The 23,306-nt window shown below is 45.3% G+C and overlaps 1 protein-coding gene across 1 annotated transcript in view; it reads right to left on the bottom strand.

Annotated features, from left to right (window-relative positions):
* pde6a (phosphodiesterase 6A, cGMP-specific, rod, alpha) overlaps nt 1-23,306 on the bottom strand; it is a 104,766-nt gene that overhangs the window by 12,622 nt on the left and 68,838 nt on the right. Inside the window, exons 12-18 of the mRNA XM_072512141.1 lie at nt 22,405-22,551; nt 20,621-20,728; nt 12,558-12,667; nt 12,363-12,450; nt 5,340-5,440; nt 5,099-5,206; nt 4,820-4,883 (exon numbers count right to left, since the gene is read on the bottom strand). Of these exons, the coding sequence (XP_072368242.1) occupies nt 4,820-4,883; nt 5,099-5,206; nt 5,340-5,440; nt 12,363-12,450; nt 12,558-12,667; nt 20,621-20,728; nt 22,405-22,551 (726 nt within the window). The remainder of the gene's footprint in view (nt 1-4,819; nt 4,884-5,098; nt 5,207-5,339; nt 5,441-12,362; nt 12,451-12,557; nt 12,668-20,620; nt 20,729-22,404; nt 22,552-23,306) is intronic.

Genomic DNA, 23,306 nt, shown 5'->3' with positions numbered 1-23,306 from the left:
ATGGAGGGTACTTTAGATACATTTAAGCATAAAGGGAAAGATAAATAAACAAACCTCATGTGGTTATAGATTCTGAGATGAGACTATTAATTCCAATGTTTGCGCTTCTAAGAGATTATGCAGTTGTAGTGATTGGGTTTATTGATTGAGGGTTTAAAAATATTTTTTTATTTGTATTTTTAACATTTTAACATTTTATACATAAATAAAACAATGCAAAACATCAAAAACTACAGAAACCCCTCCCACTCCACCAAACAATACCCCACTAACTCAAATAAACCACCCTCCATCCCAACCTGCCCCTCCGCCCAACCTACCCGTCCCCCTTAGCAGCTGATGGTAACCAACTCTTTAAACGTGTAGAATAAACAGACCCATCTCTTGTGGAACCTCTCCATTTCCCCCCTCAAAGCAAAAGCTACATTCTCCAAATACAGGAACTCCATCAAGTCCCCAAGCCACACTGAGGCACAGGGCAGAGAAGCTGACCTCCGCCCCAACAGGACCCACCTGCGAGCAATCAACGAGGCGAAGGCTAAAACATCTGTCCCCATCTGCAGCTCCAAAACCCCAAATATGGCCCCGAGAGGACTGGACTCCAAAGCCACATGCAAGATTGGCAATATGTTGCTGAAAACCAACCTCCAAAGTTCCTCCAAATTTGGACAGGACTAGAACATATTTACATGATTGACCGACACCAGTTGCAAGTGGCTTCCACTCTCTCAAAGAGACGGCATCAGGTATGCCCTGTGCACCACCTTTTTAAAACAATTTTCCAATTAAGGGGCAATTTAGTGTGGCTAATCCACCTACAGTACACATCGATGGGTTGTTGTGTGCGACCCACGTAACATGCGGAGAATGAGCAAACTCCACACAGCAGTGACCCTGGGCCGGGATCGAACCCGGGTCCTTGGCATCATGAAGCAGCAGTGCTAACCATTGCACCATCGTGCCGCCCTGGGCACCACCTTAACTGTTTAAACCCCAGCCTTGCACATGAGGTTGAGGCATTCACCCTCTGCAACACCTCACACCACAACCCATCCTCCAACTCCATCCCCAGCTTCTCATCACACTTAGCCTTAACCCCCTCTAGCGATGCCGTGTCCTCCTCCAAAATCTTCTCTTAAATCACCGTGATGACTCCCCCTCCAATCACATCACTGACAACACCCCCACCAACAACGAGGAGGGGAGTGTCAGCTGAAACTTTTTTGCGAAGTCCCTCAGCTGCAAATACCTAAAGGCCTCCCTTGTGGAATCCCAACCTTCTTCATCAACTCCTCCAAACTTGTGAACCAGCCATCCAAAAATAAGTCCATCATTTCCATCACCGCCCTCTCCTCCCACCCCCAAAACCAGCAGCCAGCCTCCTCGGCACAAACATTCTCTCGAACCAGCATCAACTTCGACTCCGTCCCCAACTTAAAATGCTCCAAAATTGCCTCCATATCTTCAGTGTGGCCACCTCCACTGAACTACCTGAGTATTTCCCTGGGGCAAATGGGAGCGGCACCATTGCCAGCACCCACAACCCCGACCCCCTACAAGCACCTACCTCCATTCTCATCCACATTGCCTCCGGTTCCCTACTCCACCCGCACCTTCTTCGCGTTCGCCGAATAATAATAATACAACAGATTTAAAGAGCCAAACCCCCTGACTGTCACTCTCGCTGAAGCACTGTCTTCCGAATCCCCGCTACCTCACCTGCCCAGACAAAGGACAAAATTAACCGTTCCACTCCCTTAAAAAACGTCTTTGGCAAAAAGACCAGTAGACACTGGAATAATAATAAAAACCACGGCAAGATATTCATCTTTACCACCGGCGCCTGACCTGCCAATGATAGGGGGAGGCTATCCCATCTCAACAATCTGCGGTAACCCTGCCTATCAGGCTTGTAAAATTCATCTCACGTAGCCGGGCCCAATCTCGAGCCACCTGCACCCCCAAATACCAAAGTGAGTAATCACTACACAAGACGATAATCCCTCCCAAACCCCATTATATCTCCTGACGTGGGACCCGGGTTAGAAATATACAACAAAAGATCATCAGCTTCCAAGGAGACCTTATGCTCCAACTCCCCCCGACTATCCCCCTCCACCTATCCAAACACCTCAGCACAATGGCGAAGGGCTCAATCACCAGAGCCTTGCATTCAAGGACAACTGCCTACCCTTTACAAATCCCGTTTGATCCTCCCCAATTACCTGCGGAAGGCACTCTTTCAACCTAAGCGCCAACACATTTGCATCCGCATTTAGCAGGGATATTGGCCGACAAGGCCCACACTCCACCGCGTCCTTATCCTTCTTTAACAACAGTTAAATAGATGCCTGGCCCATCTCTGAGAGCGCCCCCTTAGCCTCGCCGTTGCATCCGCAAAACATCTCCCCCAACATCGGTGCCAACCTATCCAAAGACTTGTCATAGAATTTCATTGGGAAACCATGTGGCCCATCAGGCTTTACCCGTTTGTATCTTCCCAATCGCCATACGAATCTCCTCAATCCCCACTGGCTCCTCGAACCCAACCCTCTCCTCCTATACTACTTTAGGATACTCCAGCCCCCACCAAGAAGTCTCTCATATACGACTCATCCTCCAAGGGATCCGACCTGTACAACCTTTTATAAAACTCCTCAAATGCCCTGTTCATACTCTCCGGCGTCACCACCAAACCCCTCGCCCCATCTCGGACCTGAAAAATCTCTTGTGAGGCCACCTGCCGGCGGAGCATTCCCACCAACAAGCCACTGGCTTTCTCCTCGTATTCGCATACTACCCCCTTCGCGCTCGTCAAGTGATGTACCGCTTTCCATGTAGACAAAAGGTCATACTGGACCTGCAGTTGCTTTCTATTGACCAAAAGCTCCAGAGTGGGATCTTTTGCATACTTCCCATCAATTTTCAAGATTTCATTTACCAGCAGTTGCCGCTCCTCTCTTGCCTTCCTATATAACTGCGACTTATACGAGATGATCTCGCCCCTTACCTCTGCGTTCAGTGCCTCCCAAATTGATAGAGAGACCTCCCCATTCTTATTGAACCCCACATAAATCATCAATCACCTTTCCCATCCTCGCACAAAAACTCGGATCCACCAGCAGCCCCACATCCCACGAAGGGGTCAATGAACTCGGCTTAGACTGATCAATTTTTGGATGCAACACTGTATTTAAATCCCCACCTAAAATTAATTGATACGTGTCCAGAATAGGTATGGCAGCCAATATCCTCTTTATAAACCCTACATTATTCCAATTCGGGGCATACATGCTAACCAACACCACCAACCACCCCTCCAACACACCCGTTAGTATAAAGTACCTGCCCCCTGATCCGTCACCACTTTCTCCATCTGAAACCTAACTCTTACCCACGAATACTGCAAAGCCCCAGGCCCTGCTATCAAAACCCGAGTGGATTACTTGACTCACCCAACCCTTCCGAATGCTAACCGTGTCCTTCACCCTCAAATGGGTCTCCTGCAACAGCACCACGTCGGCTGTCAAGCTCTTCAAATGCGAGACAACTCTCACCCGCCCCAGCCCCCGCACATTCCGCGTTACCATTCAGACTAGGTGGGCTCTCACACCCCTCTCCTTCCTATAAGTCATGACCATGGCCTCCGGCTCCACCCTGTGAGCAGGACCAGGCCCTATCCCTAGTCCCTCTCCCCGTCCCAGAAATGCCCCAATCACTGCCTGTCAAAACCACTTCCCCTTGCACTACCCCAGCCTGCCTCCCAGAGAATTCCGCCATCCTGGGTTGAATATTCCAACTTCCAGGGTACTTCCTCCCAGGTCAGATTTATGGAGCTGGAAAATGTTTGATCCCTGTGCTCCCAACCCAGGAACCAAAACCCAGACCTAAATACTACAGCCTGTGGCTTTTCTGGTTGGGAAACCTTCCATGGGAGGTTATTTGCTTGTCATGCTTTTCAGAGAAGAACAAGAATAACAAACACTTCCCCTGTGGTTTTTGCCTCTACTTGCAGGATGGACCATTTTTCTCAACTTTATGTAGTCTTGGCTAAATTTTGTACATTGCTTTTAGTGACACAGTCTCCCCCATTTTCTTAATATAATGTTATTCCCTGCCTTTTCTTTCTTATTTCTGCTGTTTTAAAGAGTAGAGGATCTGAATGCAGTGTCTAAGTGCCATGAGGAAGATGAGCTTGTGAGGGGAAAACACTTTTAGAAACAATTACATTTATCAGATATAATTTGTCTTTTGCAAATCCATTGCTGGCTTTCCTTGATTAACCCATGACTTTCCAAATGAGTATTAATTTTATCCTATTGTACAAGCCTGAAGAGGTAATCAAGCCTAAACGATCTGTCGTTCACTATTTTATCCCATTCTTCCTTTTTGAAGAGATGTTAACCTACTAATCCTTCAGTCCTCTGGCATGATTTCCTTTACTAGCAATGCTTGAAAGATTGCGTGGGAACTTGGCCTGAGTCTGCAACTATAACAGTGAGCAGGAGCTAGATTGATTCTTGATTACAAGGGTAGACAGGAATGTGAGGTTGAGGTGACAATCAGATCAGTCACGATCATACTGAATGGCGGAGAAGGCTCGAGGGGGTCGAGGGCCTACTCGTGCTCCTAATTTGTATAACTCTAATTATTGTTATTTTGCCCATTACAAAGTAAGGCAGATCAATATAAATGGTCACAATTAATTAAATGGAGAATTATTCTGATTCATAATGCTTCAGTCAACCCTCCAGCAAATTATTCAAATGAACAAAACTAAAGCAGGAATAAAACTGAAAATTATATATATTTTTTTTACCTTGCTCTGCACTTCCCAAGGTTTTGTGATGGCAGATAAATCACATGCTGTCATCATCATGGCCCTAAATTAATAATGCTCAGGATTATATATAGAAAGGGAATTAAACTCTACTCTAATCACAAAAATAATTAGTACCATAATTACAAGTAACCATGGTATCAAAACTGCAACAAACACCTTGAATGGGAGCATAGCATAATTAATGTTAAGTTGGAAATTCTTGCAAATTTGGAATTTCAAAGAGATTCCAGGAAAAAGAAAACAAAGTTTACTTACATGATAATTTCTTTTCTGGTTGTTTCCAGGATCATAAACTGCACCCATTCGTCATCACTTTCATATGTTTCAGACAAATCTACAATCTTTTGAAACATTGTTCTTTTTCTGTCATGAAATAGAAATAATGAAAGGATGCGTCAATTGAATAATAATCAGTTAAACACAAGCTCTATTGGCTTATTTCTAATGAAAACTAGGTAAAACTCCAGTCTGTGTTCAGGTTATTTGAAAAACATACTTGAAATAGAGTGCCAAATCTGTAGCAATGATGGCAATGTCCATCAGACGGAGTACATGTTCATACTGTCTTCGGTTGAGATTTTGGAAGATGTTTAAGTCCTGTTAAAAAAAATCAAATCACACTCGCTAAGCAACAAAAAACCCAAACCAAATCAACACATTAGAATGTAAAACAACATGAAAAGGAAAATATTTTGGAGCACACTGTTAACAATTTTCAACATTCATTCTGATCTAACTTCATTTTTCCACAATAACTTTCTCCATCATTATCTTCAGCCATATGTCTCCTATAGCAGTAGAATAGGAACATGATTTCATTCTGTGTTTCAAGGAAAGCTGGTAATTGGATCCTGAGCTAGATGCTGAAATATGAAACGAGGCCATAAGGTACAGGAACAGAATTAGGCCATTAGGCTCATTGGGCCTGCCCTGCCATTCAATCATGGATGATTTATTTTGCATGGAGAGTAAGTTTAATTACAAAATGCAGCATTACATATGTCTGCCTCCTGTCCACTAACACCCATCCCCATGTCCCAGCAGTCTCTACTAATATGTGCTCCAGGTACTCAATTAAATGTTGCCCTTTGCTTGTGTATCCTGGCTTAACTTTGGTAATATAACCAACATACTATTAACAAATGAAAACAGGAAATTCTGGATAAATTCAGCAGCTCTGGCAGCATCCGTGGAGAGAAACAGAGTTAACATTTTGAGTCTTAATGACCCTCTGCAGAACTGAAAAAAGATAGAAATGTCAAGAATTTTATAGTTAGAAAGGTGAAGAAAGGGTGGAGCAGAATAGAAGAACGAGGATAGGTCGGGGATGGAGTGGAACACCGTCTGAGATTATCGGGGGGGGGGGTGCCCGATCCCTCTGTGGGGGGGGGGAGTGCCCGAGCCCTCTGTGATGGGAGTGAGAGCCATTAGGCTGCAGCACTGATCGAAGCAACCTTTAAAGATTGCACCCTGATGTTTTTGGAACCTGTTTTTTCTCTAGAGGCTCAGGATTTGGCAAGAAAACTGGTCTGTGCAATTGGAGAGCTACATGCCAGTTTTCAGTGTGAGCCTGACATTTTGCCAAATTCTGGTAAGATTCTGCCCAACACCTGCTCAAAAGTGGAAGCATTTCAGAGCAAAGAACCAGCCCCTTTAAAAAGAATTGTTGTTAGGAACAACACCTGCTCAAAAGAGGATGCACTTCAGAGTTAATGGAGAAAACAATGAAAGAGCCTGGACCTATCAATCAAAGTCTTGTTAATGTTAATGACCATGACATTGAATGTAAACAATGCAGTTCAAAGCTTTTAGGCTTCTCAGCAAGCCCCGAGGCTTGAAAAAGCAACAGGGCAATGAAATTAAATGTGAAAGAAGAACTTCAAAGGTTGCCAACACATCAAAGGAAAGACATTTACCTTCATCTGACAGATCATTAAATTCTTTCCCAGGGCATCAATTTCCTAAGTTATCAAGGCTTTCAAAGCTACAGAGGTAAGACAGAGAAGGTGGAACTGAATAGAAGAATGACAATAGGTCGGGGACGGACCGGAACGCCTTTGGAGATTATCGGAGAGTGGAGGGGAGCCTGGAACTCTTTAAAGGCCACCTTGCTTAGCGCTGCATCCTAATGACAGCCCTCATCACAGAGGAAAGACACATGACCTCCCATCCCAGGAAAGTTCCCTGATCAAAGCCCCTGCAGCCTGGTCAATGCTCCCCCCCCCCAACCCCCACCTCCCCTGAAGGAGTATCCTGGAGTTAGGTGTAGAGAGGGTATTCACCCATTTGCTCTCCCCTCAGTGTTCCTGGCACCTGGTCCAGTAGGGACCAGTAGTGATTAGAGCCTGCAGGACTTCCAGCTGGGCAGAGCGGGAGCATCCCATGAGGCCACAGCATTCCATTTCAATCTCACGAAGGAACACCCCACCAAGACGGCACTTTGTCCCGTTTCCTGCACTAAGGAGCTCCGCTCACCGGAACTCCTCAGTGCAGGATGAGGTTGGGATGCCATTTTTAAATGACGTCCCGATTTCTGAAACCACCGACGCGACCCTTGAACCCCCCCAAATCCCCAACTCACCTATAAGGGGGTCCTCGACCACACCCGCCTTGCACACACCTCACATGCGCAGGGCACCCCCAGTGCCTGATCCCCAGCATTTGAAAAATAGCACCCTAACACCACCAGCCTGGCAATGTTTGCATGGTTCTTCTGTTTAAGTTATCTGGGTGTTTCTCACAGTAGGGAACTATCAGGGTAAGACGGTAAGTCGTCTGAGGTGGACTTGGCAACTACATGGGAACCTGTGAAAGGAGTCAGAGGACGAGGAAATAGGACAAAAACAAAAGACAGAAAGGGGAATAAGAAAAGTGACAGGCAGATAAACCAAGAGCCAGTTTCAAACAGGGCCATAGTGAAACATATTGAGAGCAGCACTAGTAATGTTAAAAAGATAAGCTTAAAGGCTTTGTGTCGTAACGCGCAGCGCATTCGCAATAAAGTGGATGAACAAATCGCACAAATAGATGTGACCGGGTATGATATAGCTGGGATTAGGGAGGCATGGCTGCAGGGTGACCAGGGATTGGAACTGAATGTCCAGGGGTATTCAGTATTTAGGAAAGATAGACAAAAAGGAAAAGGCAGTGGGGTTGCATTGCTGGTCAAGGAGGAAATTAACACAATAGTGAGGAAGGATATTAGCTCCGACAATGCGGAATCTGTATGGGTCGACCTGAGAAACAGCAAGAGGCAAAAAATATTAGTGGGTTTCATATATAGACCCCTAATCTGCAGTGATATTCTTGGGAATGGCATTAAACAAGACATTAGAGACACATATGACAAAGGAACAACTGTAATTATGGGTAATTTTAATCTGCATATAGATTGGGAAAATCAAATTAGCCACAATACCATAGAGGAGAAATTCCTGGAGTGTATGCGGGATGGTTTTCTGGATCAATATCTTAAGGAGCCAACTAGAGAACAGGCCATCCTAGACTGGGTACTGTGTAATGAGAAAGGAATCATTGCCAATCTAGCTGTGTGAGATCCCTGGGGGATGAGCGACCATAAAATGTAGAATTTTTCATCAAGGTGGAGAGTGAAGTAATTGATTCTGAGACTAGGGTCCTGAATCTTAACAAAGGAAACTACGAGGAAATGAGGCATGCGTTGGCTATGATCGATTGGGGAATGTTACTTAAAGGGATGACAGTGGATAGGCAATGGCAAACATTCAAAGAGCGCATGGAGGAACTGCAACAATTGTTTATTTCTGTCTGGCACAAAAGTAAAACGGGAAAGATGACCAATCCATACCTTACAAGGGAAATTAGTATTAGACCCAAGGAAGTTGCATAGAAATTGGCCAAGGAAAACAACAGGTCTGAGGATTGGGAGTTGTTTAGAATTCAGCAAAGAAGGACTGATTAAGAAGGGGAAAATAGAGTACAAAAGTAAGCTTGCAGGGAACATAAAAACTGACTGTAAAGGTTTCTATAGATACTTGACGAGAAAAAGTTTGGTGAACCACAAAGTTAGGACCCTTACAATCAGAAACAGGGTAATGCATTATAAGGGACAAAGAAATGGCTGAGCAACGAAATACATACTTTGGTTCTGTCTTCACAAATGAGGACACAATTAAGATACCAGAAATGTTGGGCAATGCAGGGTTTAGTGAGAAGGAGGAACTGAAGGCGATCAATATCAGTAGAGAAATGGTGTTGGGGAAAGTGATGGGTTTGAAGGCTGATAAATCCCCAGGGCCTGATAATCTACATCCCAGGATACTGAAGGAGGCGGCTCTAGAAATAGTAATGCATTGGTGGTCATCTTCCAGGATTCTATTGACTGCAGAACAGTTCCTGCAGATTGGAGGGTGGCTAATGTAACTCCACTATTTAAAAAGGGAGGTTGAGTGAAAACAGGAAATTATAGACCAGTAAGCCAGTTGTGGGGAAAATTCTAGAATCCACTATCAAAGATTTTATAACAGACCACTTAGAAAACAAAGGCAGGATCAGTCAGTTAGCATGGATCGGTGAAGGGGAAATCACACTTGACAAATCTACTGAATTCTTCGAGGATGTAACTGGTAGAATTGATGAAGGGGAGCCAGTGGTTGTGGTGTATTTGGACTTTCAGAAGGCTTTTGACAAAGTCCCGCACAAAAGATTAGCGTGTAAAATTAGAGGGCAAGGGATTGGGGGTCGTGTATTCAGATGACTAGAAAACTAGTTAGCAGACAGGAAACAAAGAGTAGGAATTAACAGCTCTTTTTCAAATTGGCAGGCAGTGACTAGTGGGGTACCACAGGGATCGGTGCTGGGACCCCAGCTATTCACAATATATATTAATGATTAGGATGAGGGAACAAAATGTCATACCTTCAAATTTGAGATGGTGAACTGTGAGGAGGATGCAGAGATCCTTCAGTGTGATTTGGACAAGTTGAGTGAGTGGGCAAATGAATGGCAGATACAGTATAATTTGGAGAAATGAGAGGTTATCCACTTTGGTTGTAAAAACAAGAAGGCAGACTAATATCTGAATGGCCATAAATTAGGAGAGGGGAATGTGCAACTAGACCTGGGTGTCCTTGTACACCAGTCACTGAAGGTAAGAATGCAGGTGCAGCAGGCGATAAATGGCGTGTTGGCCTTCATTGCGAGAGGATTCGAGAACATGAGCAGGGATGCCTTGCTGAAATTATACGGGGCCTTGGTAAGGCCACACCTGGAATATTATGTGCAGCTTTGGTCTCCTCATCTGAGGAAGGATGTCTAGCTATAGAGGGAGTGCAGCGAAGGTTTACCAGACTGACTGATTCCTGGGATGGCAGTACTGACTTACGAGGGAAGATTGAATTGGTTGGGATTGTATTCGCTGGAGTTCAGAAGAATGAGGGGAGATCTCATAGAAACCTATAAGATTCTAGCAGGACTGGACAGGGTGTGGTTGTATGCGCTACACAGGGTTGATGCAAGAAGGATGTTCCCGATGTTGGATATGTCCAGAACCAGGGAGTCACAGTCTGAGGATACGGGGTAGAGCAATTAGTACAGAGATTAGGAAACATTTCCTTACCCAGAAAGTGGTGTGCCTGTAGAATTCATTACCATGGGGAGTAGTTGAGTCCAAAATATTATGGTTTCAAAAAGCAGTTAAATGTAGAACGTAGGGTGAAGAGGATCAAAGGATATGGGGGAAAGCAGGATTAGGCTATTGAGTTGGATGATCAGCCATGATCAAAATGAATGGCAGAGCAGGCTCGAAGGGCCGAATGACCTCATCCTGTGCCTATTTTTTCTATATTTCTATGAAAGGTACGATGGCAGTGTCACCTGTGCACATTGGCAGTGCCAGGGTTCCAGGCTGGCAGTGCCAGGGTGCCACCCAGCCCAGAGGGCAATCACCTGCGGGCCTCCAATCCCTGGGAAACTCCCAGAGGTGCCATTCCATGTGGTCCCCGTTTGTGGGTCCACCTCTGAACGGCGCTCGCCCAAGGTCTCTGAGGTGAAGGGGTTTGATCCCAACCTCTCGGGTAGATCAGGGGAGCGCATATTAGAATGAGACTAGCTGTCTCACTCTAATATGCAGATTTGCAAAATATTGATCCTGCCCACAATGGGTGGGATTCAGATCATGACATCTTGCGAGACCGCGTTAGATGTCACAAGGCATAGGGAGCTGGGTAGATCCCAGAAGAGGGAACTACCAGGATCCACAAGCCGTGACGCCTTTCGGGTGCAATGCGGCCAGTAGGTCGCACCCATTTCCAACTTCAATAATTCCATTATTCTTCTTCAAACCTTTCTAGTGACAGAACGACAATGATACTAATGTGCTAGTCCTGCTAAAGTCAAAGATACAGAATTTCATTATGGATGATAGGGCAAAACAGGTGGCATCAAAATGGCTGCCTGCTGTACACAATACCTGACATTCATTACAACCAATTAATGCTTTTGAACTGTATCTTGGGAACCACGCCAATACATTGCTACACAGTAAAGTTCCACAAATAACAATGTGATGAAGGACCAAGTAATCTGTTGAAAGTATTTCGGTTGAGGAGTAAATGCTAGACTAGACAATGGAACAGCTACACTATTGTGGAATTTTTTACATTCATTTCAGAGGGCAGATGGAGTCTTTGTTTGGCACCTTATCAGAAAGGTGGTATCTCTGACAGTGCAGCATAGCCTCAGCATTACACAACAGTATCAGCCTAAATTATGTGTCCAAGCATCACGAATTATGCATGATAGCATTGAGGTGTAAGTATTACAATTGAGCTAATGCTCATTTCTTTGTGGCAATCATCATATTTCGAAGGAGGCAAAAGAAGAGGGAATCCTTCAAACAATGATCTTCAGGGTCAGCCAGTGGATAGACAAGTGTATGTGGAAAAGATGAAGACTATTATACTGCTTAGATCAGTTCAACTATGTAGATAATGAAAATAAGATTGCAGGAGGGTAGAAAGTACATATGCATTGCTATATTAATGATGGAGGTTGGAATCATACAGGAAAGGGTATGCTTATATGTTAATGACATTTTTGGTTAGATCATGATGGGATCTTCCAGTCCCACTGACAGAGAACTCCTACCGTGGGTTTACCATGTGCCTTTTGAAGCCAAAATGTGTGTTGATCTGAATGCATTAATTGTGAATTAGCTTACAATGATGATATAATTATAAGCAAATAAGAATTCCCTCTATTTTTGTGCAAGCCAAAGTGTTAATGAAAATAACCATAAAACGGCAGCTACCTAAAATCACCATCAATTCATGTTCTTACCATTTGTAAAATTGTATATAATCTTATTCTCGGATCTCTGTATATTGACTTTTTCTATGTTTTCTTTAATATAGTGAATCACTTAGCATACATAAAATATTTAAAATTTGTAAAACATATTCAACTTGCGTGTTAGAACCACAATCTTCCTCTCCACCACTTCCTGCCTTTCCTTTGGAGGATTAACAGAATTGTGACATACCTCATCTTGGAGCAGGGTTTTGCTAAATTCCAAGTGATGACGTTCCATAATGGACGAGCCATGAAGCTTTGCCAATGGATCCTGTGATCTATTGGATTTAAGAAATGTAACTCAAAAGACTGTTTTTGGCTGTTAGCATAGTGGTCAAAATAAGTGCAATAACACATAATGGTCACTTTAGTAATGGTCACTCACTTCATTTGATAAAGGTTGTTTGTTCCTCTGTGGTCAATGTCATGGCAAAATGCAGCTGTCACCATGGCTAAAGCCTCCAGATCTGTGTAGTAGCGCTTTAGGTTTCCAGTCTAAAAAGAAGTGCATAGGGTAGTGTCAATGATCCAGAATTCTTCGGCAAAGGGCAGCTTGCATCCTGCCCCATTAGTTAGACTTTTCCCCCTCACAATTCAGCTCAGAAAAATGTATTGCGAGAGCAACAGAATATCTAGGAACTTGGTGATTGAATGGGTCAACAGTCTTTTTCCCAGACATTTAAGGATAGTGAAATAAACAAAATGGAAAGGGAAATGTGATGAATTATAGTCAAATTGGTACAAAAAGAGAAATAAAGAGAAGCAAAGAAGGATTGAATGAAGAGAGAGAAAGAGAAAAAAAGAGACAAGAAAGGAAACTTTTAAAAAATTCAAAGCTTAGAACAATTTATTACCTAAAGGAATGAGACTCCACAGCTTGACTGCTTCCCATTCTCACCAAAGAGATGGAGTGGCCTTGACAGGACATTAATTTCTCCATGTTAAGTACCAGCCCAAACTTATTGTGATAAGTTCAACTTGTACTTACTGCACAAATGCATCAATTTCTTGAGAGTCACAGGAGGGATGTAAAGGTGAGCTAGTGTTTGTGAAACTAATGGAAGGAACAGGACAAATTGTCCAACAATTCTCAATTATCTTGGGACTCATGGGATAAGTCTAACATCGCAAAATTTATTGGGCATTTATACACAAATCACAATCTGTGCACAAATTTATTATTTTGCAGAAAATCTGGCCCAATGTGTTCAAGACAACATTATTGTTTTCATAACAACCAAACAATACCAATAAAAAGTTGCACTAGATAATATCTGCATCACCATTGCTGTTACAAGATGTAAGAAAAATCTAGCTGAAGGTGAAAATGCTTTGTAATATCCATTTATTGAAATAGATGCTTATCAATAAATCACCAGCAGGTTGAAGTTTGCATATTAGGTGGTAACTTCCACTCCTGTTTATTCAATAATGGGATGTGGGTATTGCTGGCAAAGCCAGCATATATTGCACAGAGGGTGGTGAATCTTTGGAATTTTCTTCCCCAGAAGACTACAGGAGCTCAATCATTTCAAGACAGTAATTAATAGATTTCTTGATAGTAATGACATCAAGGGATATGGGGATAGCGTGGGAAAGTAACATTGAGATGGATAATCAATCATAATCCAATTGAATGGCAGAGCAGGCTCTATGGGCAGAATAGCCTACTTCTGTCCCTATGTTCCTATGTGCCAACATTCCGTATTGCCCTCAAGAAGGTAGTGGTGAGGTGAGTCTTGAACTGTTGCAGCTCATGTGTTGCAGGTACACCCATAATTCTATTTTAAAGCGAGTTCCAGGATTTTAACCCTGGGAGATCGACAGGGAGCACAGATCGCTCCGACCGAAGCCCAAAGCGGGGGAACAACCTACGGTGATAATTGCAAAACTGCATCGTTCAGGATTGTGAGATGATCTTGCGGTACCCAAGGCAGACGAAGGCGAGCAGCTGGGAAGGATATAGAATCCGAGTATACCAGAACATTGGGGCAGACCTGGCAAAGCGCAGGGCCGAGTTCAGCCAGGCGAAATCGGCCCTGTACAGAAGCGGAGTGAGATTTGGAATGCTGTTCCCAGCCAGGCTCTGGGTTACGTTCCAAAATACTGAACATTGGGCGCGATCTTTCCAAAAGGGTACAAAGTCCCCGAGCTATTCAACACAGCTCGCTTTGAATAAGGGGCCTGAATGGGGAACTCGCGGCCGAGGCCACACATAGCCCTGTTTTTTATCATGGGGAGCTCTGCTCACCAAAACTTCCCATTGTAGTGAGAGATCAAGTCACCATTTTTAAATGGCGTCCCGATCTCTGAGGCCCTGAAAAGAATCCCCGACCTCCCACGCCACAGCCCGAACACAACATGGGAGCGACACCCGCACCAGGCAAACACGGCCCAATCTCATATGCACAGAAAAATGCCAGCTTGGCACCTTGATAGTGCCAACTTGGCAGTCGCCCTGACAGCTGACAGTGCCACCAGGCACTCAGGTGGCACAGACAGGATACTAGGCTGGCAGTGCCAGGGTACGGAGGTGGCATTAGCAGTCCCAGGGCACCACCCTACCCAAAGATCATGCAGCTGGGGGCCTCCATTCTCCTTGGAGACACCCACGAGTCGGCTGTTCCGTCTGGTCCCCGTTTGTGGGGACCCGTACTAAACAGCACTCACGTAAGGTCCCCAAGGTGAAGGGATTGAATCCCAAATCAGTAAGAGGACGGTGTTTAAGGCACCGAAGATGGTTATGGACCCAGGGGGACGGTACGTCATGGTCAGCGATGTCCTGGACGGAGCACCAGTAGTCCAAATGGGACGACACACATTTCATAAAGAACACCATGGCTGAAATCCCCGACATTGACACACATTAGAGTAAGGTTTACTGCCTCGCTCTAATATGCAGATTTGTTGAAAACTGATCCCACCCATTGTGGGCGTGATTCCCCTTGCAACGTCTCGTGAGATTACGTTGAATATCGCGAGATGTTGAGAGCCAGGTAGAACCCAGGAGTGGGGTCTCCCAGCTTTCGCCGGCCATGCTAGGCCACGGCAAGATGCTTTTAGGGCATAGCGTGGCCCATTATTTCAACACCCCGGCAGAGGCGGACAAGTTTGTTCGGACAAACGGCCTTGACAAGGGGCAGGCAAGGCAATGCTGAGGAGGAAAGAGGGGAGGAAAAATAAGAACTATTATGGATGCACACTATGTTTGCGTGCGACTGTTCTGCCTCGCTTTGATCATAAAGATCAGATCACAGGAAAGGGCGAGGGGAGCGGAACACTGGAGAGGGTGAGGCAGAGACAGAGGGAACAGATATCTAGTGGGCATGGGAAAATGGTAAGCTCAGCCCCGGGAGGGGGGCCACCACACTAGTGAGGAAAGCTAGCCCAGGAAGTATGAAGGCAAGGGGGGCGCACATCCCGGCAGGGAGGGAGCATCTGGCGTGGGGTGGGGGAGACCATGAGGGCAGGGATGGGTAATGTAAGGAGTGAGACGGGGATGAGAAAACATAGGGAGGGGAGGGGTTAGCAAGAGGGACAGAGGGAGGGAAGAGGGAACACAAGGGAAAGAAAGGCATGAGTCTCCGATTGGCTTCAGCAGATACGGTGCAGGTTGAGGGAACAAGATGGTGCCATAAGCAGCCACTTTGGAGTGTCCCTGAACAAAGGGAAACCCTGGAGTGCAGGGGCTCACCCACCTGGCATACACACAGTTGGCGACCATGTTGGGTGCCCCCCGGACAAAGGGATACCCCAGAGCGCAGGGGACCAACCTCAAGGGGAGAACAGTGACCGTGGCCATTTTGGATGGCCCCCTAAGAAAGGGAGACCCCAGCGTGCAGGGACATGTCCACCAGGTAAGTATGGTTGATCCCACAGGAACGGGGAGGACAGAAACTCCCCACCAGTGTGGTGATATGCATCACTGTAAATACACAAGGGGTTAATGTCAATACACTAAGACTAAGTAAACACTAGAGGGAGCACCAGAGACATCATGACATGCAGACATACAGCCAATGAACACATAGAATAGGACATGACCAATGGGCAGTCAAGACACCCAGAGGTGAGACTACCACAAGGGGGCAACCCATATAAAAGGACAGGGCACACATGCTCTTTCACTTTCCACAGGCGACACTCAAAGAGAAGGACAGGAGCAGATCAGAAGCATCCCACCCACCGCATGGCTTAGAGCAGACTGGTTAGTTAGATTGAGTTGCTATAACAAGATTAGCAGGAGAGTCGAACTCAAGTAGGAGAATTGTTAACTGTTCAATAAATGTGTTAAACCTATCTCCAAGTCTGAACCTTCCTTTGTCAGAGCATACATCAAGGAAGCAGCTTATGCTACATGAAGAAGCATAACGCAACATGGTACCAGGAGTGGGGTGATGTTGTGTTATTAGTCTTCACCCATTTGAGATGTTTGAAAGCCAACGTAGTCTTCCTTCAAGAGACGCCCCTGAGAGAGATGCACCGACTGTGGGTAAGGAAGGGCTGGGTGGGACAGACGCACCATTCATGTTACGGCACGAGGGCTCGGGAGGTAGCCATACTAATCAGTAAGAGGACGGTGTTTACGGCGACAAAGATGGTTATGGACCCAGGGGGACGGTACGTCATGGTCAGTGGTGTAACGCTCCACATTACATGGATGTGAGAATGGAGACGGGCCGTGCCCAACGCTCTGCATGGAGATTGGACACGGACCTCTTGGCCGACAAGGTCTTCTGTCAGAAAATATCACAGGCCAAGTACATCATTGGCGAGTACATCACTAACAACCGGAAAGGGGAAGTCTCACCTTCCATGTTCTGGGAGGCATTGAAGGCGGTGATTAGGGGAGCGATTATTGCCTACAAGGCATGTAGAGATAGGAAAAAGAGGGAGGCTAGGCAACAACTGATCGACTCCATCATGGAGGTCGACAGAAGGTACTTTGAGGCCCTGACTGTAGAGCTGACAGAGTCGAGTGGAAGTACCTCATCGAGGTACTGGAGCGGTTTGAGCTAGAGATGGGGTTCACCTGGTGGGTGAAACTCCTGTACAACGCTGCCAAGGTGAGGGTTTGAATCAACATCACCACCTCTGAATATTTCCAGTTGCACAGAAGCGCATGGCAATTGAGCCCCTGGCAATCGCTCTGCGAGACGCAAAAAGCTGGAATTGTATCCAAAAGGGAAGTAGAGGGCACAGGGTCTCACTCTATGTGGATGACCTTCTCCTCTACATTTTGGACCCGCGGAGTGGCTTGAAGGAAATCATGAGGCTCCTGGAAGAGTTTGGGACCTTCTCAGGCTACAAACTCAACCTGGGCGAGAGCGAGGCATTCTTGGTGAACCCTCACAGGGGAGGGACAGAGCTGGAGTGACTACAATTCAAACTAGCCCAAAAGAAATTCCGCTACCTGGAAATTCAGATAGCCCACAGCTAGACATGGATCCACAAATGGAATCTGACCAGTCTTGCAGAGGGAGTTAAAAAGGACCTACAGAAATGGGATCTACTCCCGCTTTCCCTGGCGGGAAGGGTGCAGATGATCAAGATGAATGTACTGCCAAGGTTCCTCTTCCTGTTTAGATCCATCCCCAAGTGCTTTTTCCAAGGATTAGATAAAATGATTATGGTGTTTCTAGGGGGGAAGGGTGGGGGAGAGAGGATCCAAGAATCCTCAAGAATACAATGAAGAGGAGAAGAAACATGGGCGGCCTGGCCCTTCCGAACCTGCAATAATACCACTGGGCAGCCACAGTTGAGAGTGTGAGGGGATGGGTAAGGGAGCCAAACAGGAATGGATACAGGAACGACACCCCCGGGCCCCAGTCACAACAGCGCCCCCCCATCCCCGGCAAAGCATACATCCAACCCAGTGGTGATAGCTCCGTTAAAAACGTGGAACCAATTAGACAGCACTTCGGCTTAACCAAGGTTTCCACCATGGCCCCCGTCTATGGTAAATTCCCACCAGCAATGCTAGACGCCATTTTTAAGAAGTGGAGACAGGAAAGCGGGGACACTAGCAATTAGGGATTTCTACACGGGGGACAGACTTGCAACCCTGGACGAGCTGAAGGAAAAACTGGAGCTACCAAACACACAGTAGCTCCAACATTTACAAATCCAAAACTTTATCCGCAAGGAGATGATGAGTGCCCGAGGGCCCCGAGAGACACAATGCTGGTGGAACTGCTGGAGGCAGATGGTAAGGAGAAGGGGAACTGTGGGGACATTTATGGAAAACTGTTAGAAAGGGCGACGACACCACTCGACGGAGCAAGACAGTGATGGAGGTAGGGTGGGGACTCTGGAGAGAAGCACTGAACAAGGCCAACTCCATCTCTTCCTATGCAGGGCTGAGCCTCATACAGTTTAAAGTGGTGCACAGAGCACACCTGACAAGAACCCGAATGAGCAGGTTCTTCCCGGAGGTGAAGGACAATGTGAACGGTACAAGAGAGGCCCAGCCAACCACGGCCACATGTTCTGGGCCTGCCCCAGACTTGTCGGGTTTTTGACAGCCTTCTGCGAGGCAATGTCTAAGGTTGTGGGGGTAAGAGTGGAGCCATGCCCTAGAGTGGCTGTCTTCAGGGTTTTGGGCCAGCCAGAACTTCATATGGGGAAGAGGGCTGATGCCCTTGCTTTTGTTTCCCTAATCGCACGCCAGACAATCTCCATCTAGAGAGGATGATACACCATCTGAGGGTCAGATGAAGGCTTCCACAAAACGTGGGGGCGATTCATCAGCCTGTTCGAAGACATGTTTGAGGCCAATAACGCATAGGAAGGGAGGGGAGGCGGGGGGCCATTGAGGGCAGACAGGACCACACAGAGTAGATAGGAACAAGGCTGGGGGTGGTAGGGAAGCAGCAATGCAGAAACCAAGGGAAACATCAGGAGGAGGCATGAGAAAAGACAGAGGAGAGGGGTTAGAGGGCTCCCTGAAACAAAGCCAGGTGGTCAACAGTAACAAATCCAAAACGAAAGAGGGCCTACAGCAATACGACAGAAGAAAGGGTTCAAGATGGAGACGGAACAACAAAAAAAGGAGGGGAGCAGGGAGGGGGGGAAGCAAGGGGAGGGGAAGGATGATGAAAGAGGAAGATTTAATTGTACATACTAACTGTCTTGCTCAACTATTGGACAGTGTCCACATGTACAAATTCAAGAATGTTTTTTAAAAATTAAAAAGGACAGGTGCGGTTGGGGGGGCTAAGGGGATAGTGTTTCTGGGGTTATTTCCAATGTTTGGCTTTTGTAAATTGTATCTGGTCTGCAAGGACTTGTTTATTTTGTTTTGTATAAAATGCAAAATTTGAAAGAAACATTAAAAAAAAACAAATGTCACGCTACGTGACTGTGACAAAAGCAATATTTAACTCCTTTTCCTTCTCGGGTTGCCTGCATGCCTTTGATATAGTTGGCCATACTATCTTCCTCCACTGTTGCCATGGCTGTACGTGGTAATCTGCAGGCAGTTCCTCCCTCATGTTTGATTGAGGCTTTGGGCGGGATTCTCCGGCCTTCCAGCTGTGTGTTCCCCGGCGGCGGGAGTAGAGAATACTGCCGCCAGTGAACGACACACCACCGAGAAGCACATGGCTGAGGGACCGGAGAATTCAGCCCCTGGAGTTAATATCGATGAGTCTCAGGGCCTCTTGCGCTCAGTTGTGCCACAACCTCTGGTGGGATAGGACATACGCAGGGATGATGATGGAGTTGCCTGGGACGTTGGCTCAGAGATATGATTCACTCAGTAGCCAACAAAAGAGCATCAGGGAATAACTAATTTTACACATTAGCATGGGCTGTAAATATCATTTTAGTGTTGATTGTGCATAAAGCAACACTAAATTAGGCAGAAATCCATGTTCTGTTTAACTGAGGCAGGTCAAGGGGTGGGCTGCCAACTCACTCCCAGGGGGCGAGTTGGCTGTTTGAATACTGTAATGAGGCTGGGAACTCCCTGTTTTAAAGATTTAACCCTAGTTCTGGAAACATGGTACCTTAAAGGAGGTGAGGATAGCTGTGGGGAAAAAGTACATACAATCCTTTACAGAACTGCTTCTCCCTGTCCAGCTGTGAGCCAAGCCTGTCAACAAGGCTTCTAGGTGAGGATTCTCATTAACAAAAAAGGAATGCGCCCACTAACTCACAACATGTGGAGAAAAACTTAGACTTCCAGCCTGCCCAAAACCCCAAACACCATTGTTGGGAAAACCCATCCCAGTCAATATTGGGGTTAACATCCCCTTTGCATTTAACAAACCTAGTGATTTAATTTGGGTTAGAGTCTTACAGAGGGAAAAGCAGGGGAGTAGGATTAATTGTTCTTTCAGAGAGCCAGCACAGACACTACAGGATGAATGGCTTCATTCTGTGCTGTAACCATTGTGTGATTCTACAACTGATTTCATCTGGAAAACCAACAAAGCAAATTCTTACCATGAGCAGAGCAAACATGGTGTGCCCAACATTGAACCCATGCCGCCAGTTGTGATAAGTGATTTTTCTGTATCCTTTACTCAGAGAATAAATGAAACGGACCAATACCTGCAGTATGACAAAATATTTTGTCACAACTTTATTCTTAATAAAATATTAGTTTTTGAGATAAGTTGACTTCAAATTCACATCAGCTGGTGTTGTTCGCCATAATTTGTGATCATTTTTTCAAAACAACCAAGTTATTTCTTATTGTATTACATTTTTCTAAAGCAGCCCTTATATTAGAACAGTGACTCCAGGCCAGATTTCTATTGTCTCTGTCTGTGTCAGAACAGAGTAGAAAGGGCATTAAAAATAGTGGGTTCGGCCCAATTCCAAGATTCCTGCCTCCCTTCCCATTTCTGGCAATTTTCATGGGTGGTGAAAAGGGTACAGGTAGTGAGCCCACACGCAGCACTTCTGACCTTGCTGGTTCCATTCTGGGTGGATCCTTCAGATCTCTACAATTTTGGTGTAGTCAGTCTGGCTTTTCAGGAGGTGTGGTTTATAGCTCCTCAGAGAAGTCATGAATCAGTATGGAACAATTAACCTGTACAGAACTAATGAGCCATATAATAACACTGGCAAGTCCTTGAAATGGTATTGAAATAAAAAATGAAATTCAAAAATCACTTTGAATCACCTTACTTATATTCTCATCAAAATATCAATCAAACACAGGCAGTACAATTTGCATTGAAGAAGCCTTTAAACCTTTTAGCACTCTTAACAATGCACAAATAAACAAAGAGGCATTGAAAAAACATTTCAAAGAAAGATAAACTTATTACTAACTAATAAAACTATCAAACAAAGCCAACAGTCCCTTTCAAATGTTGTAAGCAGCGCCACCCCACCTCCCACCCACATGGATGAATGCATGAACAATTCTTGTAGCTTAGCCAAGCATTTAGCCTGTGCTTTCCTCCTTGGGGTGAAAATATATCAGGTGGCACTGCCAGGATGGAGGTGGGATTGCAGAGTTGATAAAATTCCTGGGTTAAGGGCCAATATGTAATCATGGTAGGTTCCCACCTCACCAGTTGGTCCCAGGAAAATCCAGGTGTTAGAGAGACAGGACCACCTCTCCAGCACCAAAAGATATGCTATGAAATATAAAAGTGGCTTGTGAGATTGAGGCCTTCAGTAGGTATGGGATCAGGCAGAGAAGGGGGAATCCTCTACTAAGCCCATTCCCATTTAATACGTAGGCCCATTGCTATCCATACACAGGCCCCACCTCCATGCAGTTCTGGGGAGCATTGAGCTGGAGGGGTCGGAAGAAAATGAACAGGAAACCTGGGCTCCACACCTTCACCAGCATTTACTTTTGCCAACCAGGAGTAGTCTGAGCTTGTGGAGAAGGAAAGGAAATCAAGTTTGGGTTTTGGGGCAGCAGTAGGCCTTGCTATTTGATTTCCTTGTTATTTCCCTTGAAATCTTGCCTGATCTAGGGTGAAGAATAAAAGAGGAAAATCCAGATCCATAGCTTAACATGTCAGAAAACCTTTGTAGAGAGACACCCACTGAGAATGGAAGATTCTGCCTAATGTTGCAGAATCCTGACTGAAGTGCAATGTTACAATTATAATCTGCTAAAACACACATTCCTACAGCATTCATTGACTGTTTGCACACCAAAAAAATCCATAATGTGCACATTAAGCAGCAATAGATTACCACAACTCTTTCTTGTTATCATCTTTAAATTGTATGCAGTGTAGGCAAACAATATTACTCACTGCCTGTGGTATGTGGAACTTATCAACAACACCAAGTTCATAATACATCTGTATTCCACATTTCACAAGGTCCAATGGAGACCACTCAAAATCACAAAAGTGAAATGCATAGAGTTCTGATTCCTCAGCATCTGGAAGTTCTTCGACCTTAAAAATAAGATAAAACAAAGAAGTGAATAACAATAGACAATGGAGTGGAATTTCTGCAGCTCCTATTCTGACCACTTATCAATACTTCTGTGGAAACTGAGGAGAGATGACAAGTCTCTGTTGATCTGCTATCAAAATTGTAAGGGAATGGTTAGAGTTCCAGACATGCATTGCTTGAAAAGCAAAAAGAGGGAACCCTATGGAAACCTTTATATACAGCATCACAGTATGATGAAGCACAGGTTGATGTCTGGAGTCTCCTGTGTGCTGAGTTCCGAGGAGACACCAAGCAGAGTTCATGCACTTCACTAAGGACAGTGGTGCAAACAGAGGGACAGTCACCTTAAGCTCTTCAGTAAACATTCACGTGACAGGATTTTCAGAGTCAGGAACACTCTGTGCACTTTTCAAAATAGCAGGAGGGGAGAGGGGGACCCGAATGCAGAAGACCCACCCTCACTTCCAAAAGCTCCACGTTTTGCCAGTAGACAAAAGGAAGCCGGGTGTGAATTACACAGGAAGAAAACAAAAATCGGCAGAGCCATTTGAACTTGCTGAGATCAAATAGATCTCATTTAGGCTGTTTTCAGTGCCTTAACCTGCTGTGTGATGTCATGAATCGATGGAGTAGGCAAGTGCTCTTGAAGGGTGAATAAGTTCTGTATAATTGTGTATTTAGGGGTACATTTTCTGACGCATATCCAGCAAGTCAGGAGATTTCCGCACTTGAGCTAGTTGCTTTTGGCAAAATC

The sequence above is a fragment of the Scyliorhinus torazame genome, chromosome 7, assembly GCF_047496885.1.
Source record: "Scyliorhinus torazame isolate Kashiwa2021f chromosome 7, sScyTor2.1, whole genome shotgun sequence".
Classification (NCBI taxonomy): Eukaryota; Metazoa; Chordata; class Chondrichthyes; order Carcharhiniformes; family Scyliorhinidae; genus Scyliorhinus; species Scyliorhinus torazame.
This window is presented reverse-complemented; position numbering and strand designations above follow the sequence as displayed.